Source organism: Notolepis coatsorum (assembly GCF_963971535.1).
Source record: "Notolepis coatsorum genome assembly, chromosome: 4".
NCBI lineage: Eukaryota > Metazoa > Chordata > Actinopteri > Aulopiformes > Paralepididae > Notolepis > Notolepis coatsorum.
Window position 1 is genome coordinate 72,778,014 of NC_140168.1, and position 18,481 is coordinate 72,796,494.

Sequence of the window (18,481 nt, forward strand, 5' to 3'; positions counted from 1 at the left end):
GGCTCACGGTATGGAAGGCTGCACTCAGGTCAAGGAGGATGAGGAGGCTCACAGTATGGAAGGCTGGACTCAGGTCAAGGAGGATGAGGAGGCTCACGGTATGGAAGGCTGCACTCAGGTCAAGGAGGATGAGGAGGCTCACGGTATGGAAGGCTGCACTCAGGTCAAGGAGGATGAGGATGATATTGCTCACGGTATGGAAGGCTGGACTCAGGTCAAGGAGGATGAGGATGAGGAGGCTCACAGTATGGAAGGCTGCACTCAGGTCAAGGAGGATGAGGATGATATTGCTCACGGTATGGAAGGCTGGACTCAGGTCAAGGAGGATGAGGATGAGGAGGCTCACGATATGGAAGGCTGTACTCGGGTCAAGGAGGATGAGGATGAGGAGGCTCACGGTATGGAAGGCTGCACTCAGGTCAAGGAGGATGCAGATGTTGAGGGCTCTGGTGTCAGCAGAGGTGAGGTCTTCATTGAGGACTTTAAGGACTGCAGTGTCAGTGCTGTGCATGTACAGCACCGCCACATGGTTCGTCCTACCTGCAGGAGCGGCTGTGGAGAAGTTAGATGTGGAGGTATTGGTCACATTCTTACCTGTTGGTATGAGGTTGGCTGTGGAGGAGTTACAGACAGAGTTGTTGCTCTCGCTGCTCTCCTGCAGAATGGAGTTGAAGAAGGTGGTGGGAGAAAGGGGCGTGTCTATATGTGTGACTCCGCCGTCAAACACAGGACAAGCCTCCTCTACCTCTGGGCTGGATGGTTCCTCCTTCACATGGACCAATGGAGTCGATGTGCTACAAAGACAACAACATTCTAGGTCATCTACAAATGGGCTACATTTATATAATAACACAACTCTACAGGCTACATCTAACTATAAAGGAAGGAATGTCTGTATGTCTGAAGGTCTGTCCTTCTTATATCTTCAGAACCGTTTAACCGATTGACTTCACACTTGGCAGGCGTATTGCTGAGGATGCAAGAGAGTGCAGTGTCTAGTGGGAAGTCGGTCAGATGAGCAGTTCTCAAGAACTCTGCAAGCAGCACTTCTGGGGGCCAAGCAATCAGCCCGCTCCAAATGGCCAATGCGCTCCATACGGCCACACATTCCAAAAGGCCATACGCTTTTTGTACCGCTACCAGATTTTGTACAGAGCATCTCCAAGTTACTCTTTTGAATTTGTGATATTCCATACAGTTTTGCTATAGCTGCCCCTCAAAGTTTGTTTAAACGCTGTGGGCATGGCTTACATTATACTTATTTATTTGTTTACATCTCTTGAACACTTTGTGCTATTGCAATCACATTTGATGGACAAGTGTAGATATGATGTCTGAGTGACCATGACAAATTATGTGCCATTTGGCTACCTTTATATAATAACACAACTCTACAAGCTACATTTATATAATAACACAACTCTACAGGCTACCTTTATATAATAACACAACTCTACATGCTACATTTATATAATAACACAACAAGCTACATTTATATAATAAAACAACTATACAGGCTACCTTTATATAATAACTAGTGCCGTCATTAGATTTTTTTACTAATTTACTAATCGCACAATTTTCTGTATTTAATCTAGATTAATTTATCAATAAATCTATCGAGATTAATCGCATTTTTCTACTTAAGACCGAAGCTTGTAACAGATATTTACTTGAGTAAAATCATGGAATTAATGTAGAATCAACACAAAGAAAGTATATTTAGATTCAAAGACTATTTTAATAGCTTTCTTTGATCTTTGAATACAATTTATCTCCTGTGAAATACAAATGTTCAACAAAACCATCAACATTGACTCAGCTTTAAATACCTCTTTCTTATATCCGTGGCGCTAACGGAAATAAAAACAACCCATGTTAAAGTGCAGATTGGCTTAGAGGACGATAATGTCTTGTATGAACTACCAGTAATATAAATCATATTAACAACAAAAATGTGTTCCATCTTCATGTCAGATGATTTTCAAAAAGGTGCATGAGTCAATGCAAAAAAAAACAAGCAAAGATTCTGCTGAAAGTTCAGAACGTTGAACATTTTTCAATTTCAATTTTTTGTAATGCTTTAAATAATTTGAATTAATCTCCAAAATTAAAGCATTAACTTTGACAGCCCTAATAATAACACAACTCTACATGCTACATTTATATAATAACAACTCTACAGGCTACATTTAAATAATAACTCTACAGGCTACATTTATATAATAACACAACTCTACAAGCTACATTTATATAATAACACAACTCTACAGGCTACATTTAAATAATAACACAACTCTACAAGCTACATTTATATAATAACACAACTCTACAAGCTACATTTATATAATAACCAGCTTCCAGTGGTCGCTTGGATAATTTCTTACTCTGCTTCTATCCAATTGCTGGTGATCTCTATGGGAGTGGGCGTGGCCAGGTGTGTGACGTCAGAGATGATAGGGCCAGAATTCAGAGGGCTGTCAGCAGGAAATAGACTGGCTGCACTAAACCCTCCTGATGAAGCCTGCACACACACGCACACAAGGAAATACGTTAGAATGCAAAATACAGCAACGTAGAAATAATTAACCTGTACACACACTAACAGGTTATCATTGTTATTAAAACATATATATATATATTAAGTTATCTTCAAAAAAAAAGATGGCAGTTAATGTATGAATGTAGCCTCAACACACAGACAGAAACACACACACATACATATACATATATATACACACACACACACACACACACACACAGACACTATCACTCTACTGGTGATGATAACACTCAAAAAATGTAATCTACCTACCTCAGTTGTAAAAAAAAAAATCATATTATAGCCATGTTGCATATCTATGGATCGGGCCAAATCTACTCTTTCCAATGGTAGAGTTCAATCTGGATTTAGTATCACAAGAACCGTGAATGAAATCTGTAAATAATCAAGTTAATTATGGACATTGCTCTGCCATTTTGGATCGGATTGTTGCTAAACGTTTACAGAAGGTACACAATAACTGCGCTCCAATATATGCCAATAACGTTCAGTTGTGTGATAGATAATCCAGAAAAATTATTAAAAAAAAATTAAATGGCATCGCAGGAATTTATAGCGTTTTTCTTTTCTTCTTTTTTTTGCATTACCGAAAATTGGCACTGTTGGATCTCACGTGAATCGATACACGGTAGTACCGACGTGTTTCGGTCGGTACCCTTAAAACTTAAGTACAGAATTCGGTACCCATCCCTAATGGTCATAGACCCTCTTTGTGATTGTAACGTTAGTAGAGATAGCCACTAGCATGCGAGTAAAACAGACACATTTGACTGTAGTTCGCAAAGCCAAGATACACAACATGCTATTCGCTACTAGCGTTACCACTCAGTTCCGATCAGGGCTTGACGTTGACACCTGTCCACCTGCCCAGGGCTAGTGAAAATGCTGAGTGGCTAGTGACTTTCGAAAACCACTAGCCACAGTGGCTAGTGAGCCAAAAAGTTAACGTCAAGCCCTGCATAGGTGTGTCAATGATAATGTTCACAGCGTTTGGCGCAATAATATAATTGCTAGGTTCAACACAGCCAAGGCATAGGTGTGTCAATGATAATGTTCACGGCGTTTGGAGCAACAATGTAATTGCTAGGTTCAACACAACTCTTCCACATCTACACCCTCCATCTTGTCCCAGTCAGCCGTTGCCCCAACTGGAGCTCCTTTTGCGGCTGAGTCACTGGTCGCAGGCAGTAGTAAACAATGGAGTCAACAGTCAGAAGCACAGTTGTACAGTTGGCGTGTAGCAGTATGATTACAATGATACTGTCCCCAGCAGGGGTTAGTGAAGAAGAAATTACCTATATTTATTACTTTTTGGGTGGGGGCGCGAGTGCGGGGATTTTTGGCTAGTGAAAATGCTGAGTGGCTAGTGACTTTGGAAAACCACTTTTAACGTCAAGCCCTGGTTCCGATGCTGTGTCGTATCAAATGGAACATAAAATGTATCGCTAACTACAGTCAGATGGATCTGTTTAGGTAGATAGCTTGGCTTCAAGATCCATGGGTCCAAACTTCAAAGAAACTAATTCAGATTGTGAGCCTGATATAAGAGTTAACTGTTCATCTCAGGGATCACTCACACACACACACACACACACACACACAACCTGTCCCTACCTGTGTGGTGTGTGTCTGTTTGTGTGAGGCTGTCTGGTGTCTCTGTATGGAGGACAACACTGGCGGAACCTGGAACAACAGTCACATGTTAGCATTATGCTAACCCACTGCAACAACACAGTCACATGTTACGATATTAAGTGGGTCTGATATTAAAGAGAATATTGTAATTATTCAGTGTATACGTGTGTCTGATATTAAAGTGAATATTGTCATTATTCAGTGTATACATGTGTCTGATAATAAAGTGAATATTGTCATTATTCAGAGTACAGTCCAAACTTCAAAGAAACTAATTCAGATTGTGAGCCTGATATAAGAGTTAACTGTTCATCTCAGGGATCTCTCACACGCACACACACAGATGACATACAGATATAGCTTGGGAGGACTGCAATGGTTCCAAGGAGTACTGCCGGCTGTATTTAGGCATGGAGTGGGCAGAGCTACTGTCGTTCAGCATCAGAGGGCTACAGGGAGAGAAGAGAGACACACAGAACGGAGGATACATCTCACAACATTTTCTTCAGTCACACGAAGGAGCTGAACTCAGAACGATTCTCAGAATAGACGACTAAACCAGTGGTTCTCAGAATAGACGACTAGACCAGTAGTTCTCAGAATAGACGACTAGACCAGTAGTTCTCAGAATAGACGACTAGACCAGTGGTTCTCAGAATAGACTACTAGACCAGTGGTTCTCAGAATAGACGACTAGACCAGTGGTTCTCAGAATAGACTACTAGACCGGTGGTTCTCAGAATAGACGACTAGACCAGTGGTTCTCAGAATAGACGACTAGACCAGTAGTTCTCAGAATAGACGACTAGACAAGTAGTTCTCAGAATAGACGACTAGACCAGTAGTTCTCAGAATAGACGACTAGACCAGTGGTTCTCAGAATAGACTACTAGACCAGTGGTTCTCAGAATAGACGACTAGACCAGTGGTTCTCAGAATAGACGACTAGACCAGTGGTTCTCAGAATAGACGACTAGACCAGTGGTTCTCAGAATAGACTACTAGACCAGTGGTTCTCAGAATAGACGACTAGACCAGTGGTTCTCAGAATAGACTACTAGACCAGTGGTTCTCAGAATAGACGACTAGACCAGTGGTTCTCAGAATAGACTACTAGACCAGTGGTTCTCAGAATAGACTACTAGACGGGTGGTTCTCAGAATAGACTACTAGACGGGTGGCTGTGGCCTCAGGGACTCCATCCGTGATGACTTCCTGACTTACATCTTTCTCTTCATGCCCAGAACTCTGTTGGACTGGACCAGGTTGACCAAGAACTGAATCAACTAGAGACAGAGAGACACAGAGAATACATTAGCAAATTAATAAAATAAGAATCCAATCAAATACTTTAACAAGTCTAGTGAATATTGTGAATATATATTAAACAGTAACAATGGAGTGCTGTAATAACTAAAGTAGTTAACTGAGATAATTTTGTTTTAATTGCTGCAAGAGACCTACATTCATGGAGACTAAATGGCCATTGAAAGGTAATTAATAGGATAGCAGTTATTGGTAGTGAAATGGTGTAGTATTGATTGGTAGTGAGTGGGTGTAGTATTGAATGGTAGTGAGTGGGTGTAGTATTAATTGGTAGTGAGTGTGCAGTACCTTGTTGACAACTTTCTGCTGCTGGGAGTGTTTCTGTCTCAGACTGGCAATTTCCCTCCACAAAGCCTCGTTCTCGCTGTAGACATAGATATTAGTCAGAACTAACATAACTCTAGCTTTCTCTCTTTCATACTGTAGACACATATATATATATATATATATATATATATATATATATATACAGTCGGGTCCATAAATATTCAACACAATTTTCATAATTTTGGCTTGGTACAGACTTTCAGCTTTAATTTGAGGGTATTTACATGCACCCGCCTTTTTAAAAAGGACCAAAAGTAATTGGACAAACTAACAACCCATAAATAAAATGGTCACTTTTTATAGACATCACCAGAGACCAGACACTGGGTTTCATCCCTGGTGATGCTCTGCCAGGCCTCTAATGCAATGGTATTCGGTTCCTGTTTGTTCTTTGGGCATTTTCCCTTCAGTTTTGTCTCCAGCAAGTGAAATGCATGCTCAGTTGGATTTAGGCGAGGTGATTGACTTGGCCATTGGATAACATTCCACTTCTTTGCCTTAAAAAAGTATTTGGTTGCTTTCACAGTATGCTTGCATCTGCACTGTGAGGCACTGTCCAATGAGTTCTGGAGTATTTGGCTGAATATGAGCAGATAATATTTCCCGGAAACACTTCAGAGTTCATCCTGCTGCTTTTGTCAGCAGTCACATCATCAATAAATACCAGGGAACCAGTTCCATTGGCAACCATACATGCCCTTTTGTCTCATCTGTCCATAGGATGTTGTTCCAGAACTGTACAGGCTTTTTTAGATGTTTTTTTGGCAAACTCTAATCTGGTCCTCCTGCTAGCAGCATAATGTATAAAGGAGGAAGAGGAAAGATGGCCCCAGTGTGTTTGTTGGCCGGCAGTCACCTCTTAAAAGAACACGCCAACATTTGAGAGAGACAAGAAGATAGATACCAGTTTCCTCTGTGCGTTCAGTAGAAAGCTATCTGGCTGCATGTTAGCCTAGCTTAGCACAATGAATGGAAGCAGACATGACTGGTTAGCCTTCGGGAGAGGTGTTAGTTCGACAATGCCTATTTTTAGCATTTTTACAGCTTTTTATCAGCAGAGGAAAGTTGGGAGAAGATTAGGGGAGGACATGCAGCATAGGTCCCCGGGCCGGATTCGAACCCCGGATGCTGCGATTATAGTGCGAGCGCACTTATGTGGTGCGCCACCGTGGCAGCCCAGATAGCTTTCTGCTGAATGCACAGAGAGGAAACTGGTATCTATCTTCTTGTCTCTCTCTGGAGAAGACGGTAAGCTAATTTCCCCAAATGTTGGCGTGTTCCTTTAACTGTGCTCTGTTTGTTCACACTTGTTATATGTCTAATCACCCACGGCGCATGACTGCACAACTACCCTCAACCTGTGGGAGTTGTATTTTGATAAATAGGTCGACTCTGCCATCAAAGGCAGCTTCCTTCATAGTCTATTTGCCAACACAATGAACCCGGAAATTTTGGAACCACCAAACTTTTATGATAGATATGGATAGTATGGGTCACCAGCACTTAGAAACTGCCGGATGCTAAGTTGTACATGTAAAGCGTCTTTGAGCACCTGGAAAAGCGCTATATAAAATAGATGTATTATTACATGTTGGGCAACTTTTTTTATTTGCATAATTAGCTACATTTGCATAATCACCTAAATGGACAAATCTCGGAAACTACTTGATCAATTTCAACAATGTTGGAGTGGTTTTGGGGGTTATTCGAGATGCTGAATCCATTTATGATACTCAAGAGTTTCGGAATTGCAATATTTACTGGAATTTACCAAATTTCAATTTCAAGAGAAATTCTGCTGAATAATATTATGGGGAAACTTACTCCTTGCTTACAAGTCTTGGTTATCATAGACTCAGGTCTACTGTAAGCTTTAAGTCCCACATTAACAAGGTGACAAAAACAATTCTTCCACCTTAGAAACAAAGCTAAAGTACAACCATTTATAAATCAAAAGGATGCTGAAAAACGGATCCATGCCTTTATTCCAAGCCGACTGAAGAAAATCCTTCAGCTTATTCAACTCTCAGCTATAGGCTATTACACTGGCTTCCGGTAACATTTAGAATTGATTTGAAGGTCCTCCTCCTTATGTACAAAGCCCTAAATGGAACCAGACCAAGCTATATTGGCACTTTTCTTGTCAACTACATGCCCCCAAGAACACTACGATCATCTACTTCTATCATCTTGTATTTTTATTTTCTGCATTGCATTTATTCTGTCTATTTTATGCTCATTTGATGTATTCTAGTGTATTTTCTGCTGTGAAGCACTTTGGGCTGTAATTCTTGTATGGAATTTGTACAAATAACGTTTATTATTATTATTGCCATCCTTAGAGTTATTTGCTACCTCTATCTAGCAGGGCTCAAATTATTTGAAATGGTTTTGTTAACCCTTGTGTTATCCTCAAATTGACTTTACACTCTTTATCCTTGGGGACATTTTGACCCCAGCAGTTTAAACCTCCAGAAAATGATCATAATCAAAAGTGTTACCCAAATGTATGTTTCAAGTGCTTCATGTTACTTAGTTGATTACCTAAATAACCATTTAAATAAAACATTACCCCTACTCCCCCCCACCCACCCAATTATACATACATAATATATATTATGTTGTTCAAGTGGGGAGTGGGCCCATGATAACTTTCCGTTTTTGGAAAGTAACGTGTCTGCTTGTGGTTGAGAGACAACAGGAGCATCTGCACTAAGGGTCTCATTCTCATCAGAGGAGGACGCCTCATAATCAGGGTCTCAGACACATTCTCTCCTATGTCACTTTCACCGTCAAATATCTGTGACAAAACTTCACTGGCAGAAAACTTTTTCTTCAAGGTAATTTTCAAATGAGAGTTTAGAAGGCTGCTATGCAAGCTATGTTTGCTCCTCCCCTATGTTGCGTAAAGTTTAGGTAGTCAAAAGTCACAAATAACAATAAAAATACAGTCCGGGATATACATTCTAAAAAACAAAGAACAATTTACCGCCTAATAGAGGCCTTGCACAGAGTGTTTAGAATGCCCATTTCTCCTTGTTAGGGACCAAGCCGTGAGACAATGAGGAAACAGGAGTTGTAGATGAAAACTGGGTTTTTATTTACCCACAAGGTGCAAAACCATTGCAAACCAAGAATTTGATAACTAGGCCTATAGATAGGTTTCTCGTCCACGTCAGCAAGGAGGCCAAAAGGAACGTAATAATCCTGTCAGAACAATGGGGCACTGTATAGAGGATACTTTGTAGGACATGACCTCGAGAACATTTGAACCTGTTTGGGGAGATATTTCACACAGACACAACCAGGAATGAGGAAGATAGTGGTTTACCATTGTATCTTTGTTCCTGGATTGTAGCCAGCTCTTCATAACAACTCATCAACAATAGTCTTCCGGGATTCTGAAATCGGGAGGAGATTGCGGGGGGAGCAAATGAATGAATGTGGATGAGAGCCGTGATGTAAGTGATTGCAGCTACGGCTGTGTGGGTGCTGGAGACATGATCGAATAGACTTGTATGCGCCTGAATCTCCTGAACACGGCGCAATCCATTCCTAATCGATCAGAACTAAATCGGCAGAGAAAAAGCCCATTTTTAAGCACCTATTCGGCTATTCCCCATGCACATGCGCAGATTGCCCACGGATTGTGACGCCACGCACACCCACCCTGGACTGTTCCATCAGAGGGGGGAGCTTCGGTGGTAGTCTGAGTGGCTACAGACCACTGCACTTAAATATAAACAGTCTACCTGGAGACTCAATGAGGTAATTGTAGATGTCGCCATATGACTCGTCTGGCCATTTAGTGGGATCATTGTTTCATTATCCTGTTCGGCTGAAAGGACACTGGCCACGAAGCTCACCCCTCTGATGGAACAGTCCAGGGCGGGTGTGCGTGGCGTCACAATCCGTGGGCAATCTACGCATGTGCATGGGGAATAGGTGCTTAAAAATTGGCTTTTTCTCGGCCGATTAGGAATGCAACCACTTACATCACGGCTCTCATCCACATTCATTCATTTGCTCCCCCCGCAATCTCCTCCCCGATTTCAATGTAACGCGGAAGTGTAGTGGTCTATTAGGCGCTCTACAAATTAAAGTTATTATTATTATTATTATTATTATTATTATCATTCTGTTTACAATTGAACAGTCCATGAAAATTATCTATAAATTCTGCATCTTCTGAAACATTTATAAACAGAAAATTCAAAAAGAAGTTCACCAAAATTTGGTAAATTCCAGTAAATATTGCAATTTTGAAACTTTTCTCTTCTCTTAAGTATCATACAACTGGATTCAGTATCCCGAATAACCCCCAAAACAACTCCAACATTGTTGAAATTGATCAAGTAGTTTCTGAGATTTGGCCATTTAGGCGATTATGCAAATGTTTGCTAATTATGCAAATAAAAAAAGTTGCCCAACATTTACAACTTAGCATCCGGCAGTTTCTGAGTGCTGGGGATCCGTACTATCCATATCCATCATAAAACGTTGGTGGTTCCGAAATTTCCGGGTTCACAATGGGGCTCTATGGGGTGGCAAATACAGGGTTCCCACGCTTGCCTTGAATTTTTTTTCCATACTACCTCCTGATTTTCCAGGTACCATATTAAGTGATGATCTATAGGCCCCTGAAGTTTTCCGCCCCCATCCGCGCCCCCCCTCCCCTCACACACACAACCCCCTAGGACACCTGACTACTTACTTGATTTAAAAGATGTACCAGTCAAGTCTACATTGTAAATGCTTAGAGATTATGTCTTATTGATAATATCAATGCATGAAATAATGCAACAAGCTGTAGATGAACAACAATTTATTGAACTGGAACACATGAGCACTGGGATTGATATATGTTCTCTCTTCCACTCCTCTCCTATCTCATCCTGTCCTCCTCTCCACACCTCCCCTCGTGTCCGCTCCCGTCTTCTTTTCCTACTCTTCTCAACTCCTCGTAATCATAATCGAAATTAATCGTTGTGAGGTTGCATCGTTTCACCCCTACATTACATTTACATTTACATTTAGTCATTTAGCTGACGCTTTTATCCAAAGCGACTTACAAGTTCTGTACGACAAGCCATCAGGAAGAGCACAACTCTATCAGCTGAGTAACAATGTTCATCAAAGTGTTGAGTGCTACAGTGTAGGTTAGTTTATTAGGACAAGTGCATGACAGTATGGTTAGTTAGGGTTAGATTTTTTTTTTTTTTTTTTTTTTTTACTACTCTTACTCTGTAAAAGCGTTTGTAAAAGCTTTTGTAAATCAAACTGGTTATCGTTATGAGAGCTAACCAGGGGCGGATTTAGGATTATAGGAGATCCGGGGCTTAGCCCAGATAGGTGCCCGCCTTTTTATTTTTTTTTATTTTCAAATTTTTAATTTTTTTTTGCAGGCAAGCGGCAGATTTTTTTTGAATTTAATTAACCTGTACGTGCAATTTCCTGCAATATAGAGCCTTCAATCTTGACCAATGAAGCTGCTCTTTTCACTATAAAACTCAGTTAACTATAACGTAGTTATGGTTAGATTTATATATGGGGGGGGGGGGGTATATCATATTTTTCATATGATCAAAAAGTGGTGGAGCAAGAGCATACCTTTGCTCCCCCAAGTTCAATAGTGGGAGAGCAGAGATGCTCCGAATGCTCTTATGGCCAGGCGTCTATGATTCACTGATACAAAGTAAAATAGTGCAGTGCAATAAAATAGTTAGTAAAATAGAATAAAATAATGCAATAGTGCATTGCAATAAAATAGTTATCATCGTATTTTTTCGGGAGGCCGGTAAGGAGTGCATTACAGTAGTCGAGTTGGCTTGAAATAAAGGCATGGATCTGGTTTTCAGCGTCCTTTTGATTTATAAATGCTATGTTTCTAAGGTGGAAGAATTAAGTTTTTGTCAATTTGTTGATTGTGATTTAAAGCTTAGGTCTGAGTCTACCATGACACCAAGACTTAACTCACTCAAATACAGTTAGCAGCTGGATAGACCACAGATGGAAATTAGCTTCTGCTAAATCTGGTGCAAACATATGTTCATGTAACAATGATGAATTGTCAGATTTTTTTTTTTTTTTTTAATAGATTCAGGGCTTTTCAGAAAACATTCGGGGCTTGAGCCCAAGTAGCCACCCCCTAGCCCCGCCCCTGGAGCTAACGTTGGCTAGCTACTGTACCTGGTGCTGGCTAACTGGCTCGTTATGAGAGCTAACGTTGGCTAGCTACTGTACCTGGCGCTGGCTAACTGGCTCGTTATGAGAGCTAACGTTGGCTAGCTACTGTACCTGGAGCTGGCTAACTGCCTCGTTATGAGAGCTAACGTTGGTAGCTACTGTACCTGGCGCTGGCTAACTGGCTCGTTATGAGAGCTAACGTTGGCTAGCTACTGTACCTGGCGCTGGCTAACTGGCTCGTTATGAGAGCTAACGTTGGCTAGCTACTGTACCTGGCGCTGGCTAACTGGCTCGTTATGAGAGCTAACGTTGGCTAGCTAGTTAGCAAGATTGCACTGCTTACTAACTAACGTTGATAAACCCAGGTTTACCACACAGTTAAAACACAGCTACTTACATTTGAGGATAAACTTGCATAAGAAGTTTCACTGTAGATGCCAAGGCTCCATTGGCTCACCAAGCTGCCTGCATCAAATTCCAACATCCAATATACCATATAGGATGCCAAGAGCATGCTCTACAACATGGGATCATCCATTTCTATCTACAGTAAAAGCTGTTCACGTGTAAAGGGTTTTTATAAACTCATGTTAATTCTGTGCTCAAGTTAAATTTTATTACACATCATCCAATAAAATTTTCCAGGACAACTGTTTCTATTTCCATGTAATTGGTCACTTTTGCTCAGTTTCCATGCCTTTCCATACCTGGAAAATGAATCCCATGAATCCCATGTTTTCCATGTTTTCCAGGTCCGTGGGAACCCTGAAATAGACTATCAGCTCAGGTCCATCACAAAAATCAAGCTTATTCTGTACTTTCCTGACCTGGAGAAAGTTATTCATGCTTTCATCACATCCCGCTAGGGCTGGGCGATATGGCCTAAAAATAAAATCTCCGATTTTTTCACACCACATCCGATTTACACCGATTTCTTTCTCTCTTAAAAACTAGAAACGCCAAGGAAATCATTCAAATAAGCTTTGTTTTTATTTGACGCAAAAATGATCAAACCAAGATGAATTTCCCTATTGGGATTGAAGTACAAACCTAACTTTCACCAATCTTCACTTAAAACATAGAAAAGGTGCCTCTTGATCATCAAACAAGAATGAATTTCCCTATTGGAATTAATAAAGTGCAAATCTATCTTTTACCAAACATCACTTTGTAAAATAAAAGGTGACTCTTAAAAATAATTTATTATTTAAATCGTCCTAAATCATTCATTCGAATTAATCGATCAAATCGATTAACGGCCCAGCCCTACGATCCCGCCTAAACTACTGCAACTCCCTGCACCTAGGAATCAGTCATCCATATCCCATCTGCAGCTTGTACAAAACGCTGCAGCCAAAATGCTGACTAGCACCAAAAAGAGAGACCACATCACCCCAGTGTTAGCTTCCCTTCACTGGCTCCCAGTCCAGTACAGGATCCATTTGAATGTATTATTTGTTTTCAAAGCCCTCAATGGCCTGGCTCCCTCGTATTTAGTGGATCTCCTCTGCCCCACGTTGCTCCTAGATGACTTAGGTCCTCCTGTATTGTAAATATCGCACAATCAGGGTTATAATTGCACATTACTGTGCAACAGTGAATGGTTGCACAGTAAATAAATAAATGTTCATTTTCACTTCATTCAAGTTTGTTTATTATTTGTCATAGTAAAATACAGAATACTGTATAATGAAATGCTTTTTTCTGTATGATTCTACACCATTCTATGATTCTGTAGGATTCTAGACATTCTACACCAGTCTAAATGTGTTATAACTTATTGTTTATGTAGTTTGTGATTTTAGAGTTGATGATCTCTCTCTCTCTACTCACTGTTTAATAGAGATTATCTTGGAGTTGATGGTCTCTCTCTCTCTACTCACTGTTTAATAGAGATGATCTTGGAGTTGATGGTCTCTCTCTCTACTCACTGTTTAATAGAGATGCTTTTAGAGTTGATGGTCTCTCTCTCTACTCACTGTTTAATAGAGATGCTTTTAGAGTTGATTGTCTCTCTCTCTACTCACTGTTTAATAGAGATGATCTTAGAGTTGATGGTCTCTCTCTCTACTCACTGTTTAATAGAGATGATCTTGGAGTTGATTGTCTCTCTCTCTACTCACTGTTTAATAGATGCTTTTAGAGTTGATGGTCTCTCTCTCTACTCACTGTTTAATAGATGCTTTTAGAGTTGATGGTCTCTCTCTCTACTCACTGTTTAATAGAGATGATCTTGGAGTTGATGGTCTCTCTCTCTCTACTCACTGTTTAATAGAGATGATCTTGGAGTTGATGGTCTCTCTCTCTCTACTCACTGTTTAATAGAGATGCTTTTAGAGTTGATGGTCTCTCTCTCTACTCACTGTTTAATAGAGATGCTTTTAGAGTTGATGGTCTCTCTCTACTCACTGTTTAATAGAGATGCTTTTAGAGTTGATGGTCTCTCTCTCTACTCACTGTTTAATAGAGATGATCTTGGAGTTGATGGTCTCTCTCTCTACTCACTGTTTAATAGAGATGATCTTGGAGTTGATGGTCTCTCTCTCTACTCACTGTTTAATAGATGCTTTTAGAGTTGATGGTCTCTCTCTACTCACCGTTTAATAGAGATGCTTTTAGAGTTGATAGTCTCTCTCTCTCTACTCACTGTTTAATAGAGATGATCTTAGAGTTGATGGTCTCTATCTCTACTCACTGTTTAATAGAGATGCTTTTAGAGTTGATGGTCTCTCTCTCTCTACTCACTGTTTAATAGAGATGCTTTTAGAGTTGATGGTCTCTCTCTACTCACTGTTTAATAGAGATGCTTTTAGAGTTGATGGTCTCTCTCTCTACTCACTGTTTAATAGAGATGATCTTGGAGTTGATGGTCTCTCCCTCTACTCACTGTTTAATAGAGATGATCTTAGAGTTGATGGTCTCTCTCTCTACTCACTGTTTAATAGAGATGATCTTAGAGTTGATGGTCTCTCTCTCTCTACTCACTGTTTAATAGAGATGCTTTTAGAGTTGATGGTCTCTCTCTCTACTCACTGTTTAATGGAGATGCTTTTAGAGTTGATGGTCTCTCTCTCTACTCACTGTTTAATAGAGATGATCTTGGAGTTGATGGTCTCTCTCTCTACTCACTGTTTAATAGAGATGTTTTTAGAGTTGATGGTCTCTCTCTCTACTCACTGTTTAATAGAGATGCTTTTAGAGTTGATGGTCTCTCCCTCTACTCACTGTTTAATGGAGATGCTTTTAGAGTTGATGGTCTCTCTCTACTCACTGTTTAATAGATTATCTTGGAGTTGATGGTCTCTCTCTCTACTCACTGTTTAATAGAGCTGATCTTAGAGTTGATGGTCTCTCTCTCTACTCACTGTTTAATAGAGATGCTTAGAGTTGATGGTCTCTCTCTCTACTCACTGTTTAATAGAGATGCTTAGAGTTGATGGTCTCTCTCTCTACTCACTGTTTAATAGAGCTGATCTTAGAGTCGATGTTCTCCTGTTTTCCCTTCATCAGCTGAACATCACAGAGGATCTTAGACACCTCCCCAGGAAACACCTTCAGCTCATCCTGCTTCAGATTGGACACCTGAGAGAGGAGAAAGAATTATTATTATTATTATAACTAATAATAATGTTAATAGTAAGATATATCTACAGCTAATGAGAGGACAGGGAGGAGGGATAATGATTAGTATTGGACCTTATAGTGGTAATTAAATGGTAGTAATAGCAGACTATATAGCAGCAACTATATAAACTGCTGCAGTCAGTCCTTCTCTAACTATATAGACTGTTCAGTCCTTCTCTAACTATATATCGTTTCTCTGCCTTCATCTAGAAAATAGAAAATACAAGAAAACAATATATCTGCAAGCAGCCTTTACAAGGATGAAACCAAATAACTTATATTGATGTTATGACACATTAATGTTATGACTCATGAAGTGGAAAGAAATGAGAAGCAATTTTTTTCTTTTGCAAATGTATATCGCCAATTTGTCTCAAACTATGTTGATGCCTGCTTCGCAGTGGAACCTTAATAATCCTAACAGATAACATCACCGGTAAGTAAGATATAGGGCTAGATACGTCTGATTAGCACTATTACTCAGTAGTACTAATATATTAGTACTATACATTAGAAGAACCTTATAATATGTTATACCCAGTTGAATCACTTGTACATGTATTATATTACTATTGCACTTTACTGTTACATTTGCACTCTGGTTGGATGCCAAACTTTCTTTAGTACAATACCTGTGCTGTATAATGACAATACATTTGAATCTAATCTAATCTTTGACATCACAGATTGAAGAGGGGCAGAGTGTGCAGCAGGGTGAAAATATCAACCAATAGGGGGCAGCAAAGTTACCATGTGTTTAGCTACTCTTTAAAAGGTAAAGACTACAACTAAATTAAGTCATGTATAAAGCAGAACAGGCCTACATGCTGAGAGGTTCAACCTGCAGATGATGAACCCATCTCACCCTACTGCAAACCCAGCAAGTAGACCGTGACAGAGACTGGGAGCAGAGCAGTGGAAAGGTAAACGCTAATGGTTACCCAGGGAATAGACCGGACCTGCAGAGTGGAAAGAATTCTAGTTCTGGTATGGTCAACTCAAGCCAGAGAGAGATAGAGAGAGATACACAGTGAGAGAGAGAAAGACACACACAGAGATACAAGAGAGAGATAGAACCAGACTAAGAAACTAAGTGTTTTAGCATTTTCCATCAGACTGTACCTCAATCTGTTAAGTTATCTTAACCCCTTAAGCCTGACGGGCCCAGTACAGGGACGAGATTCATATCACGCCATAAATTGATCAATACAGAATGTATTAATTAATGTTGCGTAAAGACCCTAACAAAACAGCAAAGTGTATATTTCCAGCACTACGTTTGTTTACCAATGATTTTAAGTGTTATTAGCAAAATATGAGTGTATAAATATTTCTGCGCATCCCGACAGAAACCTGATGAATTAGACGTGAGGAAACGATGCAGACATTTAGTTTGTAGTCCTATGGGGAGAGGAGACCCAGGGCTTTCGATGGGCTTTTGAATTTCATAAAACTACACTTCCTAGCTCACGCCAGCCCCTGTCAATCATCTGACTTCCAGCGTGAACTTTTTTTTTTTTTTTTTTTTTTTTTTTTTCATATGTCACAGGTCGAACAAACCTGAACGTTATTGGCATGAAATATAACGTCGTTAGTTTATTTACCTTTCTGTGTACGTCTAGAAAATAAACACGTCTCAATCTGATGAATAATGGCGGAGCTATTTACATTACAAAAACGTTACTGTACTTACAGTAGATTTCATTCACGGTCTTTGCTGTCCTGTCACGGGCGCCTGGTGGTACTAAATCCAGATTGAAAGAGATTTGGCCCGACCCATAGATGTGTGACTTGGCCATAATAAGGTAACTTATAGGCCTGATATTCTATATTCATATTTAAAATTGCATGTGTCTGGATGGCAAAACTCAGTACTGTATCTACAAAAAACCCAGCACTATGTTTGTTTAGCAATGATTTTAAGTGTTGATATATGAGCTTATAAATCTCTGCACATTGCATCGGAAACCGGATGATTTAGACGCGAGAACAGGAAGAACTCATGAAATCCTTGTAGTCCAGAGAAAGACTAAACCCAGGACTTTCGATGGACATCTAAATGTCATAAAACGAACTACCCAGCTCACACCAAAAAAAGAAATTATTCTTACAAACAATGACTGAAATTTCGTGTTTATATCTTACAAAGCTCAACGTTATTGCCAGAAAATACAATGTATATTGTTTCTTTACATCTCTCTTGGCTACATTTTAAACAGAAACACAACATCACTTAATACGGACTGTATTGATCTATTTGTGCAACGTTAAATAAATCTCGGCCCGGTACCGCCAATCCGGCTTAAAAGGTTAATAAAGATGTAGATGTTAATGATGGAGGTATTAATAAAGATCTAGATGTTAATGATAGAGGTATTAATAAAGATTACATACATTGGTGACTTTGCGTTTGATGTTCTCCAGCAGATGATCTTGATCTCTGATGAAATAAGGATGTTGGAACTCTGTGTCGTCTCTCTCCGGTTTCACAAGACCCCCATGCTCGATGTGGACCACCTTACGGAATCCATCTGGGAAAAAGAAAAAGAAAATAGTCAAGGCCCAATCGAGTATCCAAACATAAACAAATGAATAGCCACCGCCCCGGGCCGTGGCAAAACATTTACAGCAGTCTGTCGGCGTCACGCTGTGTTATTGTCTCTCAACCAACACATCGGTTGAAAGCTAAAATGGCCACCGTTTGATTTGACACACCGCTTGAACTATTACGTGCTTCCAATCTCGGGTTGTTGTTGGTTTTGTTTAATCAATAAATAATACACTGTGAATATCTTTTTTTGTTTATTGCACTTTGTTCTC

The 18,481-nt window shown here is 40.0% G+C and overlaps 1 protein-coding gene across 1 annotated transcript in view; it reads right to left on the reverse strand.

Moving 5' to 3' along the window:
- The window catches only part of hsf1 (heat shock transcription factor 1), a 45,274-nt gene that overhangs the window by 13,768 nt on the left and 13,025 nt on the right, over positions 1-18,481 (reverse strand). Inside the window, exons 3-10 of the mRNA XM_084313236.1 lie at positions 18,056-18,192; positions 15,495-15,619; positions 5,813-5,888; positions 5,423-5,484; positions 4,551-4,647; positions 4,178-4,246; positions 2,388-2,524; positions 595-794 (exon numbers count right to left, since the gene is read on the reverse strand). Coding sequence (XP_084169362.1) covers positions 595-794; positions 2,388-2,524; positions 4,178-4,246; positions 4,551-4,647; positions 5,423-5,484; positions 5,813-5,888; positions 15,495-15,619; positions 18,056-18,192 — 903 coding nt within the window. The remainder of the gene's footprint in view (positions 1-594; positions 795-2,387; positions 2,525-4,177; positions 4,247-4,550; positions 4,648-5,422; positions 5,485-5,812; positions 5,889-15,494; positions 15,620-18,055; positions 18,193-18,481) is intronic.